This window comes from Rutilus rutilus, assembly GCF_951802725.1.
Source record: "Rutilus rutilus genome assembly, chromosome: 20".
In the NCBI taxonomy this organism is placed as follows: Eukaryota; Metazoa; Chordata; class Actinopteri; order Cypriniformes; family Leuciscidae; genus Rutilus; species Rutilus rutilus.
Window position 1 is genome coordinate 20,670,488 of NC_140225.1, and position 26,524 is coordinate 20,697,011.

The following is a 26,524-nucleotide window of genomic DNA, read 5'->3' on the forward strand; positions in this document are numbered from 1 at the left end:
TGAATGAGATGGCGAACAAACAAGCTTTGATTTAGTGTGTGTGTATGTGTGCTGAGATGAAAATATCGACCCATAATGAGAAGCTGGATGTGTAAATAAGCCCATCATTTATACTCGAATGTGTCTGTGAGAAGGGGTGGGGGGTAGGGTGTCTTGATGCACATTATTATTAACCAGTAATTTATGTAGCATTGTCAGCTCTAGGCTTTTCAGCATGTCTGTTTCATGACAGCACACACAGATGTGTCAAACACACAAAGGAATTCATTTAATCTATCCATCACTTTCCCTCTCTCACTGTTCTTTCTTGGAAGCTTCGATTCAACAGTTCAGTGCAAATCTATTGCACATCAGCGCTAGCAACAGCTGATGGTACCTTAGCAACCGATACCAGACTCCAGGCTCTCTCCGCCCTACGTTCTGTGAGGTAATGGGATCGTGGGATGTAGGTGTCGATATTCAGGCGAAAACTCCCCTGTCGTTGGCTCATTCACAGCTATTCCCCTATCACACATGTGAATGCAGAGATAGCAACACACACACACACACAGACTGAGGTGATACTGGCATTTATGTGATAAAATGATTCCCTTCTGATGATCTTCTCGTTAAACATCCTCATATGGGACACGTGGGTGGGGTGTTGAGGTTTGGGCTCCACGGGATAATAATCACACACAGATATAGCATAATAGATAGTCTGCTGGATCTCCTGTCACATCTCTCTCCTCTGCTGTATCACCCCATATATATATATAATGTGAACTGCTTATAAATGAATAGTTTTCAAGTTTTTGTTAACTTAAATGTTTTGCACAAATTTTGAAAAATTAATACATATGACATGACAAAATGTTTGTTTTCTTTGACAAAAACAACAAATAAAATTCATTATCACTCACCTAGCTCTCTCTATCTTTCTCCAGTCTCACAGTTTTCCTGCTGTCTCACCCTTTTTTCATAACTGACTCTACCTCCATATTTGATATATATCCAGTTGGTGTATAAGAGGGTTCAATGCCAAAGAAAGCATCCAGTATTTCGATGTATAAAGCTGAGAATGTTTCTTTAGATCCCTTAACATATTTTGCAGCGACAGCACAGGATCAGCAGTTCTAAAGTCGTGTTTTGATGTAGGACAAGTGATGTGTCTCCTATTACAGGTTCAGTTTCAAAATCAAATACAATCCATTGATACAATCTTTTATCTATCTGCATAGAAGACAAAAAAAAAAAAAAAAAAAACTTGCGTTACTGAATCGACACAGCGAAACAAAATTATACGAGTTTGGAAAGGCATGAAGGTGAATAATTAAAAACAGAATTTTCGTTTTCAGGTGAACAATTCCTTCAATCTTACTTGCTCACTGAATTATTAGAATTGTTCACTGAATCATCAAGGAACCAGAATTTCATTCGGAGGAAACAGAATCAGAACCACAATCGCTAAATTACAAACAGCACAACATAACTACTACATTTAACAGAATGCAGTTTCCCATGGAAACAAGAATGTAAAAAAAAAAAAATTATAATCCTCATTATTGGTTGACAAAACAAATTATAGTCATGAATGCGCATATATCTGATCTGAGGAACTTTTTTTCTGGGTTTCTCTGTACATCAAAATTAAATCTTATCCAAGTTCATGTTGGCATGAAAATAAAGAAATATCTAATGAATAATTAATAAACTGCTTGTTTACAAGCACACAAGTGAGGAGGCAAGCCAACATGTTGTTTTTGTGGGCTTAGGTAAGTTAATAAGTAGGTTGTTTAATATCGTCCAGGCGAGATGAGAGCTCAAACAGAGAGGACCAGCTGTTCTTCATCTCTCATTCTTTCTGAAGGGTATAATACTGGGACAAGGACACATGCATACATGCAAACACACACACACACACACACTTTACCGCAGTGCTGCGGTGTGGGTGCTGGTAGCATTGACCATGTCTGCCTGATTTATGGAGAGGTATTGAGAGACTTGACTACTTGGTAGGTGTGTGTGTGTGTGTGTGTTTGTATTCATTTCTCACACTCTTTGAGATCCTGCACTGGCATTTAAGGTCAATGTTTACTGAAACTCCAAAGGAGTCAGTGAAAAAGCAGCACTGCTTGCTAATCCTTCACATAGTTTCCTAAACAACAGTCTTAAGGCATTTTTGAAACTATATAAAAACAGACAGACAAAGACAGGAACATTGCCATTTTTAAAGCATCACAAAAATGTCATCACAGCATTTCTCGTGTGAGTCGTAGATGAGTCAGTTTGAGAGCTGCGCCCTGTGGGTCTTCATTGGATTCGTGCGCTTTGACTAAAATTCCCAGTCCACTTGGCGGCCATCTTGGCCATGCCCATGGGTAGCTATTTTATATCTAGCCAATAGGCGTCTTATCAACTTGAATTGGGATATCTCAGAAAGTTTTGGCTAACCTTATGTCTCAATAATGTATATTAGAAATAATATCTGACAAAGATAGCTTCTTCAGCTCAAGGTAAGCAAAATAAATCATGCCGCTAAAAGACAAATGCGCTCTAGAGCAAAAGACAAAGAAGGTTCTTTTATCATTAAGACAGTTAGAATCTTTTTTTATTTACATATTTTTATATTTTAGCAAGTGAGCTACTTTCAACACCATGGCTCAAACACAGCCGCCAAATTGAGGGTTGTGACTTTTCCCATTAATTTTTATATGAGTGGTCCATCTCCTCCTTATACTGACTCTATTTGAATCTGCGGGTTCATCCTGGGTGCCCTCTACTGGTAGCAGTCATTCATACAGTCAGAAAATTTGCACAATTGTAGCCAAAATCCAGTGAAAGCTGATTATACCGACTACCATTCAAAAGTTTGGGGTTGGTAAGATTTTTTGATGTTTTTGAAAGAAGTCTGTTATGCTCACCAAGGCTGCATTTATTTAATCAGAAATACAGTCAAAACAGTAATAATGTGAAATATTATTAAAATTTTAAGTAACTGTTTTCTATTTTAATATATTTTAAAATGTCCTTAATTCCTGTGATGGCAAAGCTGAATTTTCGGCATCATTACTCTTCAGTGTCACATGATCCTTCAGAAATCATTCTAATATCCTGATTTGCTGCTCAAGAAACATGTTGTGGAAACTGTGATGCATTTCTTCAGGATTCTTTGATGAATAGCAAGTTCATAAGAACTGCATTTACTGTCACTTTTGATCAAATTAATGCATACTTTACTACTAAAATGATTCTTTCAAAAACAAATCTTACTGCCTCCAGACATTTGAGTGCACGTGAACGTACTATATAGTAAATCTCATAAAACAACAAGATGCCTGCTGCTACCGATGAAAACGTCATGAAACATGAAGACAGTAGAATAACACATATACACTGATGGTGATGGTCATATGCTCTAATGACCTGATAAAGAGCTACTGGATGAATCAAAAGGAATTTAGAAATGAATGAATCGATGAACAGCGGGATGTGGTTTTTCCATGAGTACACTGTGTGTGTTTTACCTTTCTGGAGACTCATGTCCACCATGCGTGGTTCAGCTAGCTCCAGGTAAAAGTTTTTGTTTTTTTCATACTCCTCATCATCGATAATCTTAACCTGTATGGTTTTACTGAAAGAGAAAGAGATAGAGAGAAACACAACATCAGAGGTCAGTGAGGGGTCAGTGGACTGTCCTGGGGTCAGAGGCCAAACTGTATCATCTTTCTATGATTCATTCTCCTAGCTGTCATGTACCATCAATCATGTTTGCTAACAAAAAGGTTATCTGCTAAATAAAACAGTGATGGGTTTTAGTTCAAACTCTAGACCCGGTTGTTTGTAGTATCACTACAGTACAAATAATTAAGTTAGTATTTTAATTACATTTCTCATTAGCAAGGTTGTAATATTGCTAGTAGAAATCATGTATCGATGTTCAATTTGCAAATGAATCACATTTTTCAGCTTACTTGATTGATAACTGAAACAAAACCTGTAAATGCATTCAATCATTTTACAGCTATGAAGAAAATTCAACAACTGCATGTGAAGCATGTGAATCATTTTTTTTTTAAATAATTGTTTAAAAACATTCATATATACAGTAGTTTGTATCTTAGCTAGCCTCATTGCTGTTTCCCAACACTGGCAAATTGTTGATCTGCCAACATGACTGTTTACTTCAAGGTGACCTATTATGCCCCTTTTCACAAGATGTAATATAAATCTATGGTGTACCCAGAATGTGTCTGTGAAAGCTCAAAATACCCCCCAGATGATTTATTATAGCTTGTCAAATTTGCCCCTTTTTGGGTGTGAGCAAAAACGTGCCGTTTCTGAGTGGCAATCACAAAACACGCAAATTTCAGTCAAATTTCAGAAATAACCAGTAGCGGAGTGCAGCCTTACAGAGAGACTCATGAAGAGGTTGCAACTTTTAGACTGAACCTGGACATTTCTGAATGGTTGGTGGATTCATTGATTCATCTCATCGACTTGCATGTATCGTCGTGTTTAACTTTTACACAAGTTGATAGTTCCCTGAGGTCTTTATAAGACAGCTGTGACATTTGGTCAAATAGTGTTCTGTGCAGCCAACGACAGAACAGTTTACATGCTTTTATCGAAATGTTGCTATTGCGTTAGAACTGGTTACACTGTTGTCGCTTGCGAAAACCAAATGGCAGCGCCGTGGGTGGAAACGTGCGGATTAAGGGGCGGCAATATTATAATAAGATCCCCTTTCTACGTCAGAAGGGGAGAAAAATCTGATCGGCTTATTTTTTGACATGCTTGCAGAGAAAGGCTTACCAAAACAAAGTTACTGTGTTGTCACTTTTCATGTTTTCTGGGTTGGTAGATGCACCGGGGACCCGATTATAGCACTTAAAGTCAGATTTTCATGATATGTCCCCTTTAAGGAATCAGTCTTTCATTTCCCCCCGTCACTCTTTCATTGCTAAATTCTCAGCATGTGTGTGTGTATTTATAACTCAGCATGTGATTGATGTTGACCTGGTTTCTCTGTGACTGTGAGTAACACCTGTTTCAGCTGAGATTCAATGAGAGTTTCTCTCTGTGTGTGTGCGTGTGTGTGTGCGTGTGTGTGCGTGTGTGCGTTAAACCTGTGAACATGCCCCTTCCTCCATTCGGATCAGTTACTCACAGTACAGCTGTCTACAGACCCACACCTCTTCATCTCTCTCTCTAATATGTCTTTCAGTCTAACATACTCATGTTCTCATTCCCTTTTGCTCTGCCCTGTTTCCCCTCCATTAGCGGACACATTATACTCAAACGTCCTCTCAGCCTTACTCACTCTCACACAGCGAAGAGAGAAACAACACACACACACACACACACACACACATACACACGCGCACACTGTGACAGGGCTGCACGTTTGGTCTGTGATCTGATGTAGGTCATAAAGGAACAGTAAAATTTGCTGAATTTTCAGCAGCCATTACTCCAGTATTCAGTAGCTGCGTTTACATGGACCCTAATAATCCATTTGTTATCGGACTAGCACAGTCAAAATAAAAAAAAGTCACACGTAAGTTGGAATGAATTGGCCAAATCCGATTAAAACTTCATTCAGATTGTAAGGGGTGGTTGAAACCTTTTCTGATCCGATCGAGAGGTCATGTAAACACTTGACTGGATTGAAAACCGAAACCGGAAAGTACTGCGCATGTGACATGGAAATGGCGTAACTACATGGGTTAAGGTTAGGTTTAGGGATAAGTTCAATGTTAGTACCTATTTATTACCCAGTTATTGTAATCACTATATTATGCATACATAATATGTACATGGGGAACAGGACTGTAAAATAGAGTGATACCGAAGAAACATTTATTATCATTATCAATGTTGAAAAATGTTAAAAAAAATTATTAATCTTTGCTGAATAAAAATATTCATTTATTTATTTTTTTCTTTTACTGACCCCAGAAATCAAGCGTCAGTTCTGGCAGGTCACGTTAGTCAAGCTCGCATCAGCTGACTCTCAGCTGATCCACGTCTACCTATAGGAATTTGACGCCTATCACTGTATACATATGTAAGCTCCTTCAGTATTATCAGCAGCTATCGCGTTTCTCAGGAGCTAATTACCCTCCTCCATCCCCAGCTCCTCTCGTCAGTCAGGATTTGGCATTCTGATTCCCCTTGAATCAGAATAAATTCTCGAATTATGTTGTACTTTAAAATCTTGATTAATGATATCTGCAATACATTCATGTTGGTTCTGTTCTGTTTAGCCTAAGGGGGGTTATTCCTTATCCATGCTAGGATCCCTACATGGATGCGCAGGGAGTTCTTGCCCAGAACAGAACCATACCGCCAATCCAAACTGTATGCTAATTGTCAATCGTATTTGACGATAGTGGTCCTGACAGAAGTGCAATAAAAGTACAATAAAAGAGGTCCGTGTGACTTACATTCCAAATCATCTCTAAAGCCTTAAAAAAAACATGAGAAAGTGGATTTTGTTGTTATGCCATTTGTTGGCTGGTTGTACTCTAGATATAAAATTACAGAATTCAGCATTATATAAAATAAATACATATATTCAAATTTAGTTCAAATTGACACTCTCATGGATCTCAAACCTTCATTACTGTAGCTCTTTATTTCTATTCTGTTTCATCCTCATTTTGTGTGTGTGTGTGTGCCTACCTACCTAACTATATTTTGGGGACAAATTTGTACCCAGAAGTGACCAAAACCTGACAAAATCTCCAAAAACCTCCCTTTAGGAACGTCCTCATTTGTAAATCTGGTATAAAAATAAAGTAATTAAAGGTTTTTAAAAATGTAAAAATGTGTGATGGGTAGGTTTAGGGCTAGGGTTAGTGTACAGTATAAAAACCATTACGTCTATGGAATGTCCCCATTTAGATAGCTAAGTAAACGTGTGTGTGTGTGTGTCTGGTCCTGGCAAACCCTACGTTGTGGGGACCAAATCTCAGTTGTGAGGAAATTGTTTTATCCCTATAAGGAAAACAGCCTATAAATCATACTAAATTATGTCTTGTTGAAAATGTAAAAATGCAGAATGTTTTCTATGAGGGTTGTGATTAAGGGTAGGTTTAGGGTTAGGGGATAAGAATATAGAGTTTGTACAGTTTAAAAATCATTATGTCTACGGAAAGTCCCCATAAAACATGCATGGAAACCCAACGTGTGTTTGTGTGTGTGTTTGAGTGTGCTAGAAGTAAAGGATATACAGTAAACAAGATTTATTCCTGTCTAGTGAAAAAAGCCCTTACAGTGGCTTCTCCGCCCGTTCGAGCTCCAGTGACTCGGCAGATTGCAAATGAATCTTAACATTGCACATGTGCTCAAACTCAGAAAAGACAACATTCCTCCTCTGTTCTTTTTCCACTCCGGGAATTAAACGCAATCTTAAGCCGAAACACACTTTCACGCACCACTGCGTTCTGAAATGTGATCTAGGATGACCAGACGTCCTGTTAACCCGAGATAAACCCAGTTTCACAAGGTGTGTCCTGGTGTTCTGACAATTCACTAAAAAGCATAACTGCCTCCAAGTTTCAGCTGTCAACAGTTTCTGGTTTTGTTTGCGAATGTCAATAGAATCACCGCAGAACTGTTTCATTGCCGTTGCAAGCTGATTTGCCGATACCTTCATTCTAGAACACCTATCAGCAAGTCTGCTTGAAATGTATCGGGTTGCCATAACAACTCCAGGCACTTGCTGCTGCCTCTGCTGCTCCCTGACATCCTACAAAGTACAAGCACTAGAATTCTACATGTGGAACTTAAATGTAAAAGGTTCCAAATGTTGTTTAAAAATCATTTCATGAGTTTAAGGCAATAAGCCTAAACTAGTGTATGTACTATCGCTTTAAGTAAAAAAAGTAAGATGGTTTTTGCAAGCTTTTAGATATTATATCCATCAATCTCCACTCTATTTTCCATCTCCTTTTGCTCCTCGTGTCATAATCAAAACTAAAAAAAACTAATTCCCACTGCCCACCTATTCACACCGTCTAACAGGTTTCTCGGTAAGTGTGTTTCTGAGAGAGAAAAAAACCCTGTTGGACAGTGTGAAAATGTGGGCAATAAAATCTGTGTATTTATTTTAGGACAGTACAGTCAAATGCATCCTCAAAACCCAGAGCAAACAACATCAAATCCAAACATTAAATCAATATATTTAAAGGTTTGTTATTTCTATCTGGACTAATGCTGCCCACTTCAGCCAAAGTTACTACAGACATTTCTGAAAAAATATATTTCTTAGTAGACCTGACTACTAATATTTTCCACACATGAGAGAAGGTAATGGTGCTCTAATCTCAAATGCTTTGTTCACACTGCCCCAATCTTTCTGCACTCATTTCATATATTCATTTCGCAAGGAATAAAACTGGATCAAAAAGTGTAGCCAATATCTGGTATGTTTACACTAGATGACTTACACTTCATCACAAAGGCAAGAGACAATGTAGTAGTTGTCAGATTGGAAAGAAAAGACAAAAAACCTCCATTCAAGTCTATTCATCTCGTCATGTGCGGATCGGTTAAAGAACATGCATTTAGGTTCATGCATATCCTGTGTTCAAGACCGCTTACTTGTTCACTCAGTCATCATTTATAGATAGCGAATGCCTCATGTGAGTAGAAATCAATGAATTGTGGCACATCTGTAAACATTGTGCATGATGTGTCCTGAACAACATAAAAAACTATTTGAAATCTTTAATGACTATTCAGAATAAAACTAATTCCAAAACAATACATATATATATTTTTTCAAATATTTTTTCATTTTTCATACTACAAACCAGATATAGATGCAGGGTGGATCTGCAAAATTTAGAATTCATAATTTTTTTTGCTTTTCAGACTACAAAACATTGAATGGATTTTAGTTGCGAACTTCAAAAAAACGTACTCCTGTCTGAACAAAGCTTTACCTGATGCTTAACTAAGCCTGATACAGCGATAAATGATCAAATCGTGTTCATGTTAATGAGAACTTGTGCCTTAAACAGCTGTGCCCACAATAAGCGGTAGGACATTTTGGGTGCATCTCAATCTCGCAGGTTATTTTCGTAAACGAAAACTGAAACTAAGACTAAAACTATTGGTCAAAAAACATTTGCATAAATTGAAATAAAATAGAAATTTCAACATAAATGAAAAACAAACAATTTGCAAAAGTCAAAGTGCCCTCACTGATCAGGAAGTCGGCTATTTTAAAGCCTGTCTCAATTGCAAAATCCTACCAGTGCACTGAAATGTTCGCTCCCTAAAAAAGTCCCACAATGCACGGAGAAAACCAGGGAGCATCAATGCTCACTATGTTCCCTTAACGGAAGTTCTGAAGCGCGCAACATAAATCGTGTGAGCCAAATCACTAGACACGCGATAAATGTTTTATAAAATACAAACCAATATTTAATTATATTTCAACATAAACATATATCGCTAGGCAGGTAATGAACATAATCTTGATAACATTTTTAATTTATTTACAGCTGAAACGTTGCACTATGTAATAAGCAATGTATTTATCATAATGTACTTTAACATTAGAAAATAATGTAAGAAAGATTTCAGTTCGGCTGCTGTTCATAAATACCAGTAGTGATGTTGACATTGTCACGTCGCCGGAAATAGAGTCATCAGTGTCCCGATGTGTAGTGAGCCAGTGTCCTTATTGTCCTTACCAGTGCCCGAATTCATGTCCACCATATACTGATTCTCAACCTAGAAAGCTAGGGAAGCTTTGTGTTCGAATTTCCTAATTAATTCATTCGAAGAAATCAAAACCTCAGGCATTTCAGCACACATAGAGATCCTTCTCAGCAGAGCTTAATGCCGTCTCTAATCAAACACACCTGAACCGACTAATCAAAGGTTCAACTGAAAATGTTGTGTTCAAAAACAGGTGAGGTTAAATTTCTCAGGTAAGCATATCTGCAGAGAGGGAGAAAGAAGAAAGTGGGAACAAATGGAGAGAATAAAAAATGAGAAAGAACATTATGGATGAAGGAAGGAAGAGTGGGAAAAAAGTTTTACAAAGATGACACTATGGTTAGCGTTATTTTCTTTTTTTTAACCCAATTTTATGTACAAATGTAAACCTTGAAATGAAAAGGTCAAGCTGAGTGCTTGGCATTGTGGGATACAGTATTCCATGCAATGAACTGTGTTTGGTATGTGATTGTGATTGCCGTATACAACCAAAGATCAATACACAAAAATAAGTATGCTAGTACTTTTGTTACGTAACGTGGTATATTAGAAACTTGCACAGCGAGGAATAATTACAGGAAACAGACTTTAAACACAAACACTCAGGAACCAGGAAAAACGCAGGAGAAAATCACACAAACATTGACGTGAACGGACAGAGACTAGGGGAGAACTGAGGGTTTAAGTATACAGAGCAAACAAAGGAACTTAATTAGTAAATTAACAGGGCACAGATGAATGACAGGACTAAACCAAAAACACAATGAAAACAAAGGAGACAGCCCATACATGTAACAGTACGCCCCCTCCCAAAAAGGCACGTCCATGGAGGAGTGGCTGGTGGGAGGAGCCAGTGTGGAGCCAGGAGCAGGAGGAGCCAGATGTTCAGCCAGGGACCAGCCAGGACGAGGCCCCAGCACGGATTCGAAGGCAGGAGTAGCCATGGTGCCGACTTGATGGAAGGTGCCCTGGGGACGGACGACAGAGATGCAGCTGTTGAAGAGGGAGACACAGGTGTAGAGGACGGGCTGATGAGCCCATGCGAAACTGGTGGCCCTGGAGGTGGAGCCAGTTGAGCCGCGGTGGAGCCACGGCAGCGAGAGTCCGAGGTGGAACCGGTGAACCACAGGACAGAGGCTGAGCCGGTGGTTTCGAGGACGAAGGCGTAGCCGGAGGGACGAGAGAGCCCGGAGAAGCCGTACGGCCAATGGTTTCCGGTGGAGAAGAGGGAGGGAGGAGCCAGGGTGGAGCCGATGTGCTGTATGGAGCTGGTGGCCTGAAGACACTGGGCAGGTCTTCACAGCATGTGGGAGCTGCAGAGGGACTGAAGGACATCAGTGGAGGCCGGGCTGAGGAACTGGCTGATTGAGGTGGGAGGTGGGAGAGGGAGAGGGAGAGGGAGGCCGGGCGGGCATTTTGGAGAGACAGAGGGCTCTGGAGATACAGGAGATGATAGAGAAACAGGGGGTGTTGGAGATACAGGGAGACTGGGAATAATCTCTCCAAAAAGTCCATTAAGTTAACTTCAAAAATGTCTTTAAGCTCCTCTAAATACCTTCCAGAGTCCATAATGGCTCCCCTCCATCTCATCGAACTCCACTAAAACTCCCTCCACGACGAACGCTGTTGCCGGCTCACGCACCTGGTCAGACTCTAGCGGTGGTTGGGCTCCGTGGCGATGACTCCTACCGACCTCCTCTCTGGTTTGGGCTCGCCCATCGCGACGGGCTGGTCTCTACCTTCTGCAGTGGGCACAGGCAACTCCTTCGTGTCGGGGGTAGATGGCTGGTCTCTGGCGGCTCTGGAGTCGGAGCGGGGCTGGTGAATTCTTCCTCAGCAGACGGTGAACTGGGACTCGTTGCACACCAGCACCCACTTGACGAACTCTGCGAATGTGCCCTGAGGACCCACACCGAGCCTTTGTGCACTCGTTAAGGCTGGCAAGAAAGAAAGCGCACAGGGAGCGAACGGGGAAGTCCGTTAGGCTCATCTGGTAGAGAAATCCGCTGATGTGGGCCTCGAGGCTTTACTGCTTCTGCTCGAGGCATAACATCAGTACAGCAGGTGAGGTCATGCTGTTTTCTGTTGGGTCCGTTCTTCTCCCTCCTTTAACTAATTAAACAGACTGGGAAAAACTAGGTCCCAGCACTAAACCAAAAACACAATGAAAGCATAGGAGACAGACCATACATACAACTTTCACATTGATTTACAGTCAAGTCTAAGGGGCCATTTACACAACACCGGTTTCAACTAAAAATGGAAAACTTTTTAATGCGTTTAGGCCGTTCATTTACACAACAGGTTTTTTTGGGCCTGAAAATGAACACTTCTGAAAATGGGTTTCAAAGTGCAAGTTTAGCACTACTTTAACACGAATTCGTGAAAATGGTGACGTCATGATCATGCATATTACGTGTTCAGTCTGTAGGCGCTTAGTTTTTCTTTACTAAGTGACATCGCCCACTACTGGCCTGGCATGAATAATACAGTGCTTTTATCCATTTTCGCGGATCCGTGTGAACAGGAATCGTTTTGACAAAGTTGTCGTCTATACGTGGAAAAAACTAAATAAAAAACATTTTCCGTTATTAGTATATCGTTGATAAGTAAAAAATACCCTAAGAAAGTGTTTGAATGCACAGTGCCATGAAGCAGTGTGATTATATTATTTTTATACCATTAAAGTATTTATTAATTGAATTAGCTTTTATTTTTTACATTTTCAGTTTTCATTTTAATTTTAGACATTTTCTTTTCTATTTCTATTTAGCTTCATATATATATATATTTTCAGCTTTAAAACTACTAATTCAATTTAAACTATTTCCGATAGTGCCAAGGCAAAAAAAAAGTATTTACGTTAAAGTTTTTCATCTAATATTTAATTTTTTATATTTTATTTCAGCTTTATTTCAATTAACAAACACAATTTTAATAGTTTTAGTTGACAAGAACAACACTGGTATAAAGTGGATTATAATTAGGCCCTGAACTGATTGACAGACTCCAATTTAATTAAAAACTAATATAAACTTGCATACAGACTCCCTCTCCCACGCGCTCTGTGTGTGAATGGCGTAGTGTCGTGTGTCTGTGAGGTGTTCCAGGCATATTGGTTGTATTTATGCAGTATCTTTTCGTCTATATTCAGTAATTCAGACCTGCAGGCACAGAGACACTCTCGAGCATCATTACTGCACCAGAAATATGCAACTAAGAAAACCTCTGTCTCATCCAAACCAAGAGTGAGGAGGAAGGAGAGGGAGAGAGTCTATGTTCTCCCCAGTGTCACCCTGATTATATAAGAGACACGTGCTAAAAATAAACCCTGCAGTGAAAAGGGTGTGTGTGTGTGTGTGTGTGCGAGAGCATGCATGTCTGCACTGATGGGCAAATACACACACAACCAGGGATACACGTTCACAGACTAATTTGACTCAACGCAAACACAAACACACACTGTGTTCACGCACATGCCTGCGAGCTCGTGCTCTCTGTGGTTGCCAAGGAGACACAGCTTTCTTCAGCTGAAAAGGAGCAAAGCTCTGGCTCCACACACATACACACTCCAGCCTTCCAGGATACTTTCTGGATTCAGTATGCTAACACACTCAACATGATTGTGTGTGAAAATGTCTATACAAGATAACTTACTCTTGTTAGTGTTGTTTCCTGGAGCCAATCTCAGGCAAGACTCCACTGGCGGCTATTAACAATAGACCGGAACCTAAAGCCCAGGGTGGTCAGCGCTAGTGGCGCTAATAACATGCTTAGCTAGCTACTAGCGTGACGCTGAGATTCAGATGGGGCCACTTCTGTACTCAACTGTGAGGGGCTGCGCTATTACCCTCTGATTAACCTGCAACCTACCGCCAGGGTCCGAATTAACACTCGCTAAGTGCCAAATTCAAGTAAAAATTGGTTTTGGCAAGCAAATAAAATGGTTGCTCTCCAGCGGCTGGAACTGCATGATACATTGTTTAAATTGATTGTAGTGATGATATATAGCATAAGATTAAAATAAAAAAGCTGACACCAACCAAAAAAAAAAATCTAATTTTGCCTAAAGTTTAAATATATAAATGATATATTCATTCATTTTCATTCAATTTATTACATTTCAAATAAATGCTGTTCTTTTGAACTTTAATTAAAGAATCCTGAAAATAAATGTGCATCATAGTTTCCACAAAAATATTCAGCAGCACATCTGTTTTCAACATTGATAATAATAAGAAATGTTTTCTGAGCAGCAAATCATTAGCATATTAGAATGATTTCTGAAGGATCGTGTGACACTGAAGACGTAATGATGCTGAAAATTCAAAAATTCAAATACTTTTTAAAATATATTAAAATAGAAAAGAGTTCAATTTTAAATTGTACTAATATTTCACAATATTACTGTATTTTTTATCAAATAAATGCAGCCTTGGTGAGCATAAGAGACTCTATCAATATATTATTTTTCTGAATGTTATAATTTTCTTTGTTGTTTTAAAAATATTTATGGTCTAACACTGTCTGGTGTGACAGAAAGTTCATTTTGGACCCTGCCTACAGGTGGCCATCACCATGGGAACTACTTATGGGATGGAGAGGGAGATACCTGACTCGTGTCTAATAACATCAGAACCAGAATTACAGCAGAATTGAGCTTTATGCTGCTGAGACTGGATCTTTAGACCCAGTGCACCACTGGTTTGATCAATGCAATGCTCATACTGTAGTCGCAGTGTGTTTGTTCGCAATGTCTTTAATCAGCAATTCCTCTGCGGAAAATGGCTGTAGAGGGTTCTTACGGATAGGATTTTGATTCACAGTGGAGAGTGCTGTAATCATTTCATTGATCGATCCCTGTCTGTAATGTTACTGCCAGTGTTCAGTCGAACTGTCTTGAGATTCCAAAGGGGATTCCAAAGGGCTCCACCGTCTCTTTCTGTGTATGTTAATTATAACGGCTCAGTGGTCACAATGTCAATGAAACTCGCTGATGAATATGTGCCGCATACTTCAGCCTCGACTGTGACCCAGGTTAAAGCTAACAACAACTGTAAATCGCACTATATACACACTATGTATAGTTTGGGGTCAGTATGATTTTGTTTTAAAGAAATGAATAGTTTTATTCAGCAAGGATGCATTCGATTGATCAAAATTGACAGTAAAGACCTTCAAATATTTCTATTTCAAATAAATGCTGTTCTTTTGAACTTTCTATTCATCAATGAAATCTTGAAGAAGAAAAAAAATCCTCAAATACTGTTTTCTAGAAATGTTTCTTGAGCACCAAATCATCAGTATAGGATGATTTAAACTAACGCAAATTCATCAATACCATCATCACAGGATTAAAAATGATTCAAATAGAAAACAGTTTGCGTAACATTGCAGTATGTGCATACTAAAGAGGAAGAACTAATTAAGTTGAGGATCATAAATGAGTTTCTGCTCTGAGCAGCCCATGCCCAGACTCTCCTTGATTAATTTACTTTTTTTTTGTTGATTTCATTTCCTATTTTAGTTGGAGAAGTACGTAACCACCGCCTGATATTTCACCCCAGAAAAGTACTTGTAGATCCATAATAATCTGCGACGTTTAGCTTTAGTCAAACTAAAGTCTAAATAAATTAGATGGGTAGTGAAAGAAAGAATCTCAATATCAACCTCAATCAGTGACATTCCTGTCCAAACGGAATTGGATTTCTCAGACGACCACCACTTTAGCCTAAAAATAGTAGGTAATTTCCTCTTTACCAAGGTTGTGAGAAAAACACAGATTCGTTTTGATGTCTGCAAAACACAAATATACCTAACCTCCTCAGGGAAAACTGGTCCTGTCGGACAGGAGAGAGAGAGAGAGAGAGAGAGAGAGAGAGAGAGAGAGAGAGAGAGAGAGAGAGAGAGATGAGCAAAGTGTGCTAGGATCAAACTGAATTAACACTACTGCATATTAAATTAGAGCCCTGAAGAAAAACCCACAAACATACACATACAACACTGCCACCATGCAGCTCCTCCTGGGCAGAATATTAGGCATGGACAATACCACTTATCAAGTACAATCAATATTGCCAATACTGATAAAAAATACTGATACTTAAATTTCAGTCTGTTACATACTCAAAACTGAAAAAGGAAAGTCATAGGGGTCTGGATCCTCATATGGGTGTAAAGGAAGAGAGAACTTTCACTTTTGGATGAAGAATTCCTTGAAATCCAAATTTATTTATGATTTACATCATATATTCATCCTCTTTGCTGTTCAATCCATTATTCAAGCAGCTCTCCTCATCTGCTCTCTCACTTTCTGTCACAAGGAATTTTTCCATTCACAGGAGTCACTAAGATGCTCGAGCTGATGCCTGGAGTGAATGTAGTAAAACAAGAGTGAAGTGAACACAAGCACAGTCCCTCGATATGATCTTAAATACTTGGCAGTACAATGTTTTGCATTTATTTCCCTCAACTGTGTCAAGACGGCTTGGACCACACCACAGAATTATGGTGGTCAGTTAAAAACATTTCTCGAATGCTTCATGACTGGGCTGTACAGCTTTTATGAACTGTGTTGACTTATTATTGTTAAGTGCAAGTAACTAGGCAAAGTATAGGCAGGAAACAAAATCGGTACATTAAACACGATGAACATCTTTTTAACTTTACACAGTTACCAATTAGCCAAACGCCTGCAAAGACCTCACGATAGGAGACTCTCTGCTTATTATGCTTCATAATGGCAGAACTACTCCTGATATATCTGCCAAAACAAGTCTGTGTCCTATGAAGAAACCAAAACATATTCTCAAGAAGAAGCACCTATTATTTCATCATAAAGAATTAATAATGTTTACTTTATCTAAATGATTCATTACACTGTGGAGCTCTGCTATAACTGCAGATTAAAAAAAAAAAAAAAGCACAAAGGGAAGCGAGAGACAGAAAACCAGGGCAGAGAAGAATCAGAGGAGAAGGCTAATGATACAGATCCTCTTTCTACTGTTGCTTTCCTGTCATCCTTCGACCAAATGCTGACAGAACTACATGCACAATAATTAAAGCTACTAACACACAAACTCCAGTGACTATAGTCACAGCAACTAACTCCACTGACTATAATTGTATATATGCTTTATTTAAAAAAATCTAAATAGTAATAAATAATACAAAAAACCGCATGTGAATTATACACAATAATAAAATACTTAACTCCAAGTGACTATATTTACAGCAAATTCATAAACTAGTGTCTAAAATTACAACAAGTAATTTAACCAAACTGCAAGCTACTAACTCATAAACTAGTTTCTTAAATTGTTAACTCAAATTACATAAAGTCAGAAACTACAGCAACTCAAATCTTAGCCAATTCTTAATTAACTCAAATAAAGCTTTCCACTCACAAAAACTGCATTACTACCAACCAACATAAGTGGTATAATAAATTAAAGCCGATAAAACTGGGACAGAAAGAGAGTCCTGGTGATCTGAAATAAAAATACTTGAAAGAGAAAGAATGAGAGAGAGAGAGAAGAGAGAATTGGTTCCTGGTGCATTCTGGTGCATCGTGCTGCAGCATCATGGGAATATAACCAGCCGAGAAGGAGATCCCCGACACACACACACATGCACACACACACGCACACACACACACACACACACACACACACACAAACACTCGATCACACACTCACTCACTCACAAACTCACACAGACATTGGATTTCCATGTTTTATGGGGACTTCCCATAGACACAAAAATAAAAAAAATCATAAATGAAGCTGTAAGTAAAACCTTTTAACTGAATGAAGTGCTGCACATTTCTTCTTGTTTGCGATGCAAACGTAAGTCAAGATTGAACAAGTACGGTGTTTTATTTACTCAAGAAACACTATATAGAAAGGCTAATGTTTTATGTATTTGAGGAGCAGAGAAGAGTGTCTTATTTGCAGTGTTTGGGGGGGCCCAAAACTTTGTTTTGCCAATGTCACAATATTAAAGGGTTAGTTCACCCCAAAATGAAAATTCTCTCAGTAATTACTCACCCTCATGTTGTTCCAACCCCGTAAGACCTTCGTTCATCTTCGGAACACAAATTAAGATATTTTTAATTAAATCTGAGAGCTGGATCACTCCTCCATAGGCTTCTAAGGCATTATAAGCCTTAGCCTACGCGAGTCTTTTCACGTAGTATAACTGCGCAGCGCATCTGTGTTGTACATCACACGTAGGCTCACTATTGGCCGACGCTGGTCATGTGTGTGATGTGTGTGACGTGCAACACAGACGCGCTGCGCAGTTATACAACGTGAAAAGACTCGAGGCCCAGAGAGAAGGAAATGAATAGTGGAATAAAGTCGTTATTTTTGTTGTTTTTTGCGCACATCTTTTAAACTTAAGATTGAGCCACTGTAGTCACTTGGACTATATTAACGATGTCTTTAATACATTTTCTGGGCCAGCAAGTTATAGTGTCTTAGAAGCCTATGGAGGAGTGATCCAGCTCTCAGATTTCATCAAAAATATCTTAATTTGTGTTCCGAAGATAAACGAAGGTCTTACGGGGTTGGAACAACATGAGGGTGAGTAATTACTGACAGAATTTTAATTGTTGGGTGAACTAACCCTTTAATTATTTCCGGCCCTGCCCACAATGTAGGGTTTTCCAGGACCACATACACACTCATAAACACACTCATGCATACTACATATTTTCACATAAATACTATGTACACACTCTCAATATGTACACGCTCTCAAACTCACACAATGATGTATACACAGTAAACAAAGAGATGATATAAATAGACGGAGAGGTTTAGTAGGTTACATTTTTTTCTCTAAATATCCTTGTCTCTCATCTTCTGTCTCTAACTCCAAAGGGTTAAAGGTCAGTGAAAAGGGGTCACTGTGACATAAAACTCTAGAAACCTACTACAAAGGAGAGAGAGACAGATTGTGTATATCTACCGTGCGCTGACTGTTGACCTTTATTATAGCAGAACAGAGTGAAGGATAGCTCCATATAATCTAGTTAGTGCATTGGTTTGGGTGCCTGTGATTAAAACCCTGTTGGTGGCAATGGCAGGTGCTTGGTTATGATAGATGCAGATGTCTTTACTCAACTTTCTCTCCGCAAGCAGTCCATTGACTCAACCGTCACTGAGGAATGGTGCCTGCTATTCGTGTACTAGGGTTGTCATGATACCTTCATCCCATTTTATGGTACGACACCAGCTGAAGTGTCACTCGCCAGACATGATACAACTTTACAGTGTTTGGATGCATTGTTACTTGCACAAGTTTGCAATGACAAGCAATCTGTCTGTGCGCCCCCAGATTTGTATTCCCAGTAGACTTTCAATTACTTTTTTTGTATCTTTAATAATTAAGGAGTATGTAAAACACTGTGGCAGAAATGACACATTCGTGCCTAAATTTGGTCAGTCGAATCGAGTTGCAGATCATTTGCTTAAAACTGAAAACTTTCATTATCATTATTTCATTATGCTGATTTGGTGCTCAAGAAACATTTTATCACTATTATCAATGTTGATAACATTTTGTGAAAACCTTGATAGATTTTTTACAGTATTTTTGATAAATAGAAAGTTCAGGTCTATACTGTAACATTTGATCATTATAGAAGTATTAATTTCTTTTTAAAAATCTTATTGGACACACATACACACACACACACACACACACACACGTGTTTTAAAACACTGTAATACTTTTAAACATTTACTTCATGCGGATGAATGGAGTACTTCCATTAACAGCACATGGGTAGTTGACATGAAATACTTTGGGAAAGTTGACATGTCCTACAATGTGACATGCTATACTCCATTTAAACTATTTTATTCATTATGATGCATGTTTTATGATCTCATATTAATTCAGGGAAGACATGCAATATTTGGAGTTTAAAAATTCATTGGTCTCACCACAAGACCACTTTAAATGGAAAAAAAAGTGATTAAAATGGTGAAACATAGACATACAGTAACAGTACACATTCCCTTACATTTAAATATAGATTTGAAACAAAAATCTTGATGTTAATTCAAAAGAAGAAAAAAAAGTCCATGGGCATGTGTCAGCTACTCACATACTCTTACATATAGACCGTGGGTGGGTTGGAGTGTCATGTGGAATATGCTGTGAATATTCTTACTGAACTATTAATAATACCCAGCAGCATATCTGGACCAGCACGTCTCTCTCTCTGTGTGTGTTTCTATCTGGTCTGTGTGTTACCATTATTACTTTCAAATCTCACATGAATGAACTGGATTAATTAAACACCAACATTCCTGAGAGAAATTTCAGAAACACTCCCTAAACCTCAATGGAGTGAGTGTGTATGCTAAAACAGAGAAAATGTATGCACGTAAAAGTGATTACATTTTATATCACTTAGATTGGAAGTCACAAAACATTTACAAAGTTGACAAAAAAAGTATTTCGGCAAATGTGTCCTTCTACTACAGCCATTACAACACAGCATGACCAACTCAACATTCATTGGTCTCAAACACAACTCCTTAACTACATGCATCCTACATCCCACTACATTCTTACAGTGGCCCCAAATACTATCTGAACACTTACTGTACACCACACTTAAAAATGTTCCTTGCAATACATAACAAAATAGCAAACCATGGAGGCATTTATGTGAATTAAATATAATGCAAATACACTTTTCAAGAAAAAGCATTTCACAAAAAAGTAGTATTCATGGGTTTTAAATAATACAACAATAGATGTATTGTTTAAAAGTAAGACTAAAAAGTATTTGAATTCATTCTGGTTGTCAAATGTTAATAAGACATTTCAATGTGATCAGCTATGCCTGTGGTTTCTCTTCTAGAACACCTGTGTGACTTCATACATCAGTTTTTTACACAAGCTGGTGCAAAAGTAAAATCAGAAAGGTGAAGTTATTTAGCTTTAGCATCATCTGTTTGCAAATGACACTTGGTTTGACATTTTGCAATAACAGTTTGACATCTAGTGCAACAATGGCATTTAAAAATGTATCCAAAAGTCTACAAATACTATTTGGGGCCACTGTATATCTTTGAGCTTGATTTAAAATAAAGCATATTTACCAGGTCTCGTCGTTTTTGAACTCTAGTTCACCGTAGGCGTCCTCAAAGTCCTCTCCGCCGCCCTTAGCGAGTCCCTCCATTGTGCGGAAAGGAATGATGACTGTCCCTCTCGCTCCTGATGTCCGCAGCACTTTCACTTCCATGATGCCCACACTCTCACTCGCGTGCATGGAGTCGCTTTCAAAAGTGAAGATGCCTGCGTGGTCATCATCGAGGATGGTAACTGTGGCAACAGCAGGGAATCCTAACAAGGCCTTTGGGTACGGCAGGCTACTGGGTGACAGCACCTCATCCTCGGTCTCCAGAACACGCACATTACTGAGCCGCAGGAAGAAATGCTCGTCCTCCTCAAAGATGTCGTCATCGATGATGCCAACGGCGATTTCCTTGACAACTTCACCAGGTTTGAACACCACCGTTCCCTCCGTGAACTCATAGTCCGCACCGGCATTCGCCGAGCCGTCCTCCGTTTTATAATCCACATAGATTGTATTAGCGATGTCGCCACCTTTACGCATTATCGTGAGTAGAACAGCCCCGCAGTTCTCTAGACACTGGTAAATGGCAGGCTCGAACACAATACGGGACACAAACTCCTCAGGTTCTTCTACGTGAACCTCTTGAACACTAGTGCTGCGTTTGGCCTGCTCGGCCACATGCTTCTTGAGGATGTTCCCGGCACCAGTCATCATCCTCGTGGCCTGGATACGATAAAACGCTCTGCTTTTCTGTTGGTGTGACAGTGCATAATAGTTGGCCATCTCCACTAGCTGGTCCAGCTCCTTCTCCGGGTGTTTCTGCTTCAGGTCCTTCAGGATACGGATCATATCTCTGCGAGACTCGTCCACCTCCTTGCCCTCAATCAGGCCCATCAAGTTACTAGCAGCTCCGCCATCGACAAAATGAGAATTCATCATCTTTCCGTCCATTTCGATGCCTTTGGAGCGGTCACCCTCCGTCTCGATAATGACGCCCCTGTGCTTGTCCGTGCGATATTTCTTGTGCATGAACTTGTAGAAGAGCAGGCGACGGTCAGCAACCCAAGCCAGAATGACACAGATGGGGAAAAACGCCAAGGTGAGAAGCCCTTCCCATACTTGGACTACGTTGGGCGAGATGACGGCCAGGATCATGTAGAGCCAGATGTAGGCGAACACGCTCCATGCCGCCGTCACGAAAAACACACGCAGGTGTTTCACCTTCCGGACCTCCCCCTCCGGGATCACCGACACGCACAGGCCGATGATCACAAACATGTTGAAAGCGGCACTGCCTACAATGGTGGATGGGCCGAGTTCACCGGCATGGAAATCGTGTCCGCAAACTTCGATGACGGAAAGCATGATCTCAGGGGCGGAGGAGCCCAACGCCATGAGCGTGAGGTTGGACACGGTCTCGTTCCACACACGGATTGTCGTGGTTGTCGTCTCGCCATTCGGACGCTTGATGATGATTTCCTTTTCCTGGGAGGTGATTACCTCAATGGCAGCCATGAAGCGATCTGCGATAATCGACACCCCCAGGAACATGTAAATCATAGCCACGAAGTACACAATGACCCTCGCGATCTTGTCACCCATGGAAGGGTCCTCGGGGTACCAGATGGGTAAGATGATGCCAGGTTGGCATCGACCCGTCTCCTCGAAGCATGCGGTGGTGTTCAGGGGGGGCGGGCTTGGCGTGACTCGCGCCTCTGCGCAGAGGAAGGTTTCTGCCACGGAGACCACTCCCAACCAGAGGTAGGCAGAAGTCTTTGTCCTTAAGCGATCCATGCACCCTCCTTCACCTCAAGGGTCTGTGATCTCTAGCCGTCCTTCGGGAATCCAGCACTGGGCTGTCTTTGGTTCCACACGCCACCTATGACAGAAGAAAAACAGACAGTGAATCAGAGAACAAGAAATCGGTACTGCACACCTTCCTAATGGCAGAAGAAAGACACCTGACATCAGTGGTCGGGAGTATGAGCAGTGCAGATGTAATGTAAGCAAACTCATCTGAGAATTCTGCACATAAAGCCATTATTCTTTGCTAGATTTGTGAGCAGTGCGTGTGTGATATAATATGGTGAAATACTAAAGGTCCACACAGCAGAAAGCTAAAAGGCCTCACTCAGCAGGTGTGAATGTTGCCAGAATAAGCAATGTCCAAAATGACGCACTGGGAAACATCAACAACAGCGCAAGGGCAGCGTGCTGCTCCGTTCCAACATGCTTCCTATTGAGGCAGCATTTTCAGGCTCCTATTTCAAAAGCTAAATTAATAATGCAGTCTCCCTTTTTTTGGCAAATACCGGCAAAGCAACTGGTTCGCCCTCAGTGAAAAAAAGGCGAAGATGGTGGAAGTTAAAGAAATACTGAAAAGAATTGCGAAAAATGGATTAGGGTTATAATAAAAGGATTTTCCAAAAAAAAAAAAAAAGGTGCATTTATTTATAGAGTAGACTGCTGTTAGATTAGCAACATGTTAACACCAGTCTCTATTAAAATAGTTAAATAATTTAGAGTGAGAGTGCTACAGTATGTGTGTGGCACCCATGTAGAATATTACAAACCAGATAAAGGGATAGTTCACCCAAAAATGAAAATTCGGTCATCTTTTACTCACTCTCATTTCATTCCAAACCTTTATGACTTTCTTTTTTTTGTGTGGAACACAAAATAAGATATTTTGAAGAACCTCTGATGTACAGAAGAAAGCATATCATACAGGTTTAGGATGACATAAAGGTAAGTAAATGATGACAGGATTTCCAACTATCCCTTTAACTAAGAGGTTACATGATGGTTAAAATGCCGCCAATGTAGGCAGTGAGGCGGCTTACTAGGGTGTGTAACAGAGCTTCAGTGTCTGTTCTGGAAATGAAATGTGTGCAGGTTTCACCCAGAGAGATGGGAATAATTAACTAATATGGACACTTATTATTTCATTACATTTTTATCCCACTGCACCAGTGGAGATGACAGTGTGCATGTGGGAGTGTGTGGGAGCAGCTCTGGTGAATCCACATGGAGATGGAGGTGGTGTGTGTGCAGTTCATTTGCTCTCTCTAACACAGGAACACACTCAGAGGAACTCTGTATTACTCAGGGGTTGCTCTTTGATAACTGATAATGGATGTCTCATTTAAGTATCAACCAGGTCTTATGTTTCTTATCAAATTCCTTAGGAGGAATAAAAAGTTGACTCAAATATACTACCTTTGAAAAGTTTGGGGTCAGTAAGATTTTTTAAAAGAATATTTTATTATTATTAATACAAGTATGCATTAAATTTATTAAGTGGCATTTATAATGTTTCTATTTCAAATAAAAGCTGTTCTTTTGAACTTTGTGTTTCATCCTGAACGTTTTTTTTCACTGTTTTAAAATGTATTAGGCGGAACAACTGTTTTAAACATTGATAAATAGTAATGTTTCTTGAGCACCAAATACATCAGCATATTAGAATGATTTCTGAAGGATCATGTGACACTGAATTAAATTACATTTTATAAATATTAAATTACATTTTAAATTGCAATAATATTTCACAATATTACTTTTGATCAAATAAATGCAGCCTTGGTGAGCATAAGAGACTCTTTCAAATACATAAAAAAAAATCTTACCAGCCATAATTTGGTCATGAGAGAATCTAATGAGAAATGTTTGAGTGTGTACTGACTCTCTGACTTTTTAAATGCAGACTTTGGATCTTAATTTGTCAAAGTCTGTATTTAATCTTAATTCTTCCATCCTCCAAATTAAATAACCACGAGACTAAAAAGAACCATTAAGTAACCAGAATCATTAAATATATTCCTGCAACTAATATTCAGGAAGCAGTTTAACTATGTTGCATGATCAAACCCCCAAAACTCATACACCAAAAAGATGTTGCAAGAGAGATGCTTGAACATAAGTGGACTATGCAAGAGCCATCAGGCCAGACCTGATTATAGTAAGTAAATCAAACACACTCACACTCACACATATGCAGTGGGCTGTAAGTAAACAGCACAGTGTAGAAACAGAAGGCCTAATGAGGAAAAACTGTTTTGTAAAGCAAAAGAGCCCAGCCTGAAGCCTTGAGCTGCCCCCCACAACTCTCTCTCTCTTACAAACTATACCCTCCTCTCTGTCTACACTACCATATACATACATATACAAAAAAATGGAGGAAGTGAAGAAAAGAGGAAGAGGAGGGTGCCTGTAGTCACATGTTGGTGCCTGTAGTCTCTCCTAGTTTTGTAATCTAAACGACGTTTGATTTGCAATTCGTATCACTTGACGTCTGTTATTTCATGTACCGACTCAGACAGGACTAACATCTCCGTGTTTATTACAGAGGTGGGTGTGTTTTTTTCTAGATGTGGAAGGTCATATGCTGTGCGTGCGTGCATCACATATGACGTATGTTTTTTAATTTATTATTTGTTGATTTAATTTTTTTTTTTTTTTTTAAACCCTATTTAAGTAAACTTCTCGAGTTTATAGCAGTGGCTGTTTATAATAAACTTGCATAAATTAGTATTTTGAACTATTTAAAATTGATGTTAAAATATATGTGGAAACAATATCAAAAGCAAGGAAAGCTCTACAGCTGTTTAATAGGTTTAATACGTTTTTTTTTTATGTAAAATGCCTTTCTCTTCTTTTTTTTTTCTCTCTGTTTCTCATGTATTTAGTTGTTTTACCCCTGACATGTATGGTTATAATGTACTCTTGTATGTACAATATGTTTTGTTCTTATTAACATCCAATAAAAAATTTGAAAGCGATTTGGCTCATGGAGCCCTTAAAAAGACATGGTGAAGAAAAATAATGAGATGGGAAGAAAACTTATTTGGCATTGCTTTTGCATTCCCTCGCAAATGTTTTGCTTTCCCCCAGAAACTTTGCTCGCAAAACCTTTTCAAAACTGTTCTTTGCGAGTGAACGCAAAGATCTCAGGGGAAAGCAAAACATTTGCGAGAGAACGCAAAAGCATTGCCAAATAAGTTTTCTTCCCATCTCATACTGTCACAGCCACGTTCAGTTTGTTTTGTTTTCATTCATGTCATGTGTTCCCTTTGTTCTAGTTTCCCGCCACAATCTGTCACCATGGAACCTAACACCATTCTTCACAGCTGTTCGTCGTTTTAGTTAATCATCACTGTGTAGTTAAGGGGCTGTTTACACAACACCGTTTTCAACTAGAAACGTAAAAAAATTGTATGCATTTTGGCTGTTCATTTACGCGACAACGGCGTTTCGGGTGGTTGAAAATGCAAACTTTTAAAAACGGGTTTCAAAAACGCGAATCTCTGAAGACGATGACGGCATGCACATGCGTATTATGTGTTTAGTCTATAGTGTTTCATCGCCATCTAATGGCCCGGCAGCAGAATACAGCGTTTTTGGACGTTTTTCGTGAATACGTGTGAATGGTTATTGTTTTTACAATGGTGTCGTCTGTACACGGGAAACTCAAAGGAAAAACTTCTCCGTTTTAAGCATATCGTTGTCGTGTAAGCGTACCCTAAGTTCCTCCCTTTGTCCTGTTCAATTGTCGGTTGTTGTTTTTGTGTTACACACTGTTGGCATGTTATTCTCATTCTGCAAATAAATCCTATGTTAATTCATTATCATCTCTGTCATTGGTTCCTGTGTAACAGATACACTGTAAAAAATGTGTTGTTTTAACTTAAAGTGTTTGTTTAATTT

At 39.3% G+C, this 26,524-nt stretch overlaps 1 protein-coding gene across 4 annotated transcripts in view; it reads right to left on the reverse strand.

The window, feature by feature from the left end:
• Positions 1 to 26,524, reverse strand: part of slc8a3 (solute carrier family 8 member 3) — a gene marked incomplete at its 3' end in the record, with an annotated part of 43,084 nt that overhangs the window by 5,857 nt on the left and 10,703 nt on the right. For all 4 annotated transcript variants that reach the window (XM_084391360.1, XM_084391357.1, XM_084391358.1 and 1 more), the window contains exons 2-3: positions 20,841 to 22,697; positions 3,507 to 3,613 (exon numbers count right to left, since the gene is read on the reverse strand). In XM_084391360.1, coding sequence (XP_084247486.1) covers positions 3,507 to 3,613; positions 20,841 to 22,612 — 1,879 coding nt within the window. In that variant the 5' untranslated portion in view covers positions 22,613 to 22,697. The remainder of the gene's footprint in view (positions 1 to 3,506; positions 3,614 to 20,840; positions 22,698 to 26,524) is intronic.